The 3,801-nt window shown below is 44.6% G+C and overlaps 1 protein-coding gene across 4 annotated transcripts; it reads right to left on the minus strand.

Annotated features, from left to right (window-relative positions):
- Nucleotides 1-2,047: 2,047 nt before the first annotated feature.
- LOC109704576 lies at nucleotides 2,048-3,370 on the minus strand. 4 transcript variants are annotated; one of them, XM_020225334.1, is made up of 4 exons: nucleotides 3,011-3,370; nucleotides 2,685-2,751; nucleotides 2,520-2,587; nucleotides 2,048-2,402 (listed from the first exon to the last, which is right to left on the minus strand). In XM_020225334.1, exons 1-4 carry the CDS (start codon nucleotides 3,228-3,230, stop codon nucleotides 2,383-2,385), a joined length of 375 nt encoding a protein of 124 aa, XP_020080923.1. In that variant the 5' UTR covers nucleotides 3,231-3,370; the 3' UTR covers nucleotides 2,048-2,382. The 4 variants fall into 4 exon arrangements, with proteins under 4 accessions (XP_020080923.1, XP_020080922.1, XP_020080921.1 ...); XM_020225333.1 differs by having other exon boundaries at nucleotides 2,685-2,754; XM_020225332.1 differs by having other exon boundaries at nucleotides 2,048-2,399; nucleotides 2,685-2,775.
- Nucleotides 3,371-3,801: the final 431 nt, after the last annotated feature.

The following is a 3,801-nucleotide window of genomic DNA, read 5'->3' on the forward strand; positions in this document are numbered from 1 at the left end:
CCAGTGCAAAAACTGCAGACAAGACATGCAGAAATGCTCTCCGGGGATCCGGTCCACTGGCAGGAGGGAAGGGACCCCCGGTTCGCAGTCAGGGCCTGTGTGTGGTGGCTGGAGTGTCTCTGATAAAAGCCACCAGGTCGCTCTGTTAATCCCCTGGTGGGCAAGGGACCGTTCCCGGACGCGTCCTCGTGCCGCGAGACTTAGCCAAATTTGGAGCTAAGTCCCCCCGAGGCATCACGCTCTCGGAAAACGCGGGGTCTTACGTCTCGATGGACAAGGGACACCGGTCCTCATCACCCCGGACTTCCGTAATCCCTCTGGTCTAAGACACAAGGACCGGTTCCCGAACGCGAAAACCCCAGTCTGTCCCGCCGAGTGGCGACCGAAGAGCTCTTCGGCGGACTCGTCTTACTCCGGATGCTGGGACCGTCCGTCCTTGCGAAAAATTCTCAGAGTAGGGCTGATATCCAAGATGAAAAGTTGATGGGGGCCTAGCGGCAATAACATGGCCTTTAATTTAGGCTTTGGGGACCCCTTCTTCTCACCCTCAGCTTGACTACTCGTATCGGTTCAGTTGTCACTGTTCCCCTGGGTACGCATAATAGTGCACTAGGTTAGAGCGAATACTCCAGCCACAGCTTCTAGTCATGCAGAATGCCCGGCCCCAATACCACACGCCGTGCAGTATCATAAGGCTCTACAAGCCTAACAAGTCGATTAGAGAGTAAACAAAGAAAGTCCTTATCCCTGACTATGCGAGGGACCTCACATCTGGGTATACACTAAGTCGATATATCAACGAGTATCAAATCAAAGATCTCAGCAAAAGGAGAAGTACCCACGATAATCTAGCAACCCTCAGTGTGACGAGGCAGAGTTCCTGGAAAAGCTTCTCTCCTACCCGAAAGTAAATATATACAGTTCCATTGGGTATAAAATCAACTCAAAGAAATTAGTTAAAAAAAACAAACGGTGGGTTCTCTCTTCTATACATACGGGAAGCATCTACCCAGTCTGCCCGTATGCCCGAGTTACAAGTCGTGATGATCTAGCAGACGCTCCTTCAGTAGTCCCTAGCCTAGCGGACGGATCCCCTTAAGCACGATCCCTAGCGCTCTGAGTCACTGTCACAGGGCCTCTTGTTAAAAACAACAGTAACCAAAAAGGGCGGAGAACTATTAAGAATAGTTTTTTTTCCTCCAGTGGGTAAAGCCGGCAGCCTCTCGCGAATCTATCCACAACTAGGGCTCCAAGATGTAGCTATGATGAGAAGCAAATAAAAATCAATTAATCGTCATGATTTATTATACGCATCCGGGACGGCATAATAAGTAATCAAGCATGTAGATCACTACATGTAGCATCAGACTTTCTAAACACGTAATCGACCATTTCCTCGGCATCAGGTTCGATATAAGAATATAGGCAACTTCTGTAATCAAACATAGTACAGTGAGTGATAGCACCGAAACAATAAAAGTGGATACTTGTACACCTTGTAAGTAAATACATTCATTTACGCAACTCCCTTTTCATTTAGGCTAGCTTTCCTTTCATTTCACTAGGACCATTTTCCTACGCGCTCAAGTAGTCCAGCTTCCTGCGCCATGCGCCTAGAAATGGCCCGTGGTAAGTATACCACTCTTCCCCGACGGCAATCCACTTCGGCCACCCATCCCGCACAGCACGGGCGAGCAACTGTCGCGTAGGCCAACTCCGGAGTGCCGGCTTGTAGGGAGCGACCCTCACAAGCGTGTGCGAATGAGCACGATGGCAAGCAAGCATATTTCACTGTCCACATGTCTCAATTCTCATGTTTTCATTGCAAAGTTCTTACCCTCGATCCTCTGATCGGAATTTCAATACACAATAGTAACAAGAGCTAGTAATCACTAGATTGTAAACATGTAAGGGTAAAGCTAAATCACATAGCATTATAATCTTTTCACTAGTATGGCACTATCAACATAGTCCAGAGCATGTCATAGTTCTCTACGTTCGAGTCAAGAGAATGTCATTGTTCTCTACTTTAAAGTGCATCCTACACTTGTTCATAAGTCATTCAACTGAATTGAATATAAATGTAAATACTTTCATGTATATATGTTCTCTATATCATAGAAACATAATAAACTGAATTCTTAGTTGTTCTACTGAACAAAACAAAATACTTGAATGCATGAGTACTTTTATGCATGAACGCTCATTCACATATGACAAACGTCATGATGACGAGTTCCGAGCCTTTTAACAATCACATAAGCACACAATAAGACCATTTCTATAATACATATAGAACATAGAGGAGTTTCACTTGCTCTGGTTAGGTCCGACCCACCTAGTACAAGGCTCCAATTATCCACAAGAAGTCCCACAAACGGCTCAACGAAGCCCCAATGCTGCTGAAAAAACAAACGTCAAGATCGGATTAAATTTACGACCGAAATGTCCGATTTCGGCTCAATTCACATCTCGTATCAAGTAGTAACATAAATCGCTGTTTTGGTTCACTTTAGTACCTCCAATTAAGTCTCTAAAGGCTTCCCAAAGCCAACCAAGGATGACCCAAAGGTCGGTCGAGCTCCCGCTGCGATCAATACCAGCACGACATCAAAATCATCATATAATAGCAAATATAGTCGGAATCTTACGAATTCAGTTTTCTAACTGAAATCCCTGCTTACCTCAGGTTAGAATACCTTCCGAACCAGCTTCCAAGGTCACCAAATAAGCTCCAAGTGGTTCGAGAACCTGCTGCGGAGGAACAAGTCCAAACTGCATCAATTCGATCGCATAACCCGTGTATAGTCCGAAATAGCTTCATAAATGGCTAATTATCTCAATTAATCTTCAAAGAAGCTTATCCCTGGTCTAAGGAGCTTAATTCACAGCTAAATAATCCAATTTTAATTACTGAAATCTCAGATTAAAGCAACTAGAAGCAAAAACCCGAAATCATTACTCAAATCGACGAATAGAACGTCGATAACGGCGAAAGTGAGTCGATTACCTTCTCCAGCTTCCAACCAGTGACCTGCTGGTTCAAAGCTGCGAAAAACTCTCCAAAATACTCCCTCACACGTCCACGTAGGCCCTGCGACGCTCGCAAACAGCGAAGAACGCACGCGGCGACGAAAACGAGCGAAATCGGCGAAGTCGACGTAGAGAGAGAAAAACCCTAGAGAGAGAGAGAGAAGAAGGTAAAAGAAGCTTTCCCAGAACTCTTGCATACTCCACTGAAGTCCCAGAGTCGTGCTGGGATCAAATAGGTAGGTATCCAATGTGAAATTACCAAACTAACCTTGCTGCCACGAATCTGCCAGCTTGTACCGGTACAAGGTGATGGCTGTACCGGTACAGCAAGCAGAAAAAGGCTGATTTTCGCCAGTTGATGCAATTTCTCACATTTAACCCTCCAATCACTCTCAAACTTGTTCAAAAATTTGTCCAAGTCAATTAGAACATGTAGGATAGTTCCACAACTCATTCCACACACTCGGACTCCGCAATTTGCTAGAGTCAGTGTATTACAAGAGGACACCCTCGTTGGAGCGAACGAGGAGTTTCGTCGTCATCGGTGGGTTTGGCTTCGTAAAAATAGGGCGAAATGGCCCCTATGCTCTTTGCAGTTGTCGTAAAATATTTTTAAGTTCATTTCTATGTTAAATGGAATTTATATGAATTATAGAACACTTAAAATGCATGCCTTGTGTATTATGAATATTTCACTATATAGTAGAGCTATATGAGTAGAACGCATGCATACGGGAAAAATGTTTATTTTTGCAAGTGGAAAATATA

Source organism: Ananas comosus, unplaced genomic scaffold, assembly GCF_001540865.1.
Source record: "Ananas comosus cultivar F153 unplaced genomic scaffold, ASM154086v1, whole genome shotgun sequence".
Lineage (NCBI taxonomy): Eukaryota > Viridiplantae > Streptophyta > Magnoliopsida > Poales > Bromeliaceae > Ananas > Ananas comosus.

What these genes read in the sequence shown, in the direction of transcription:
- LOC109704576 (XM_020225331.1), bottom strand. Translation starts at nt 3,230, where the DNA reads ATGCAAGAGTTCTGGGAAAGCTTCTTTTACCTTCTTCTCTCTCTCTCT. An exon ending in CTGGTTGGAAGCTGGAGAAG is followed by an intron (nt 2,776 to 3,010) that starts GTAATCGACTCA and finishes GAATTGATGCAG; the next exon opens with TTTGGACTTGTTCCTCCGCA. An exon ending in CTTTAGAGACTTAATTGGAG is followed by an intron (nt 2,403 to 2,519) that starts GTACTAAAGTGA and finishes TTGTTTTTTCAG; the next exon opens with CAGCATTGGGGCTTCGTTGA.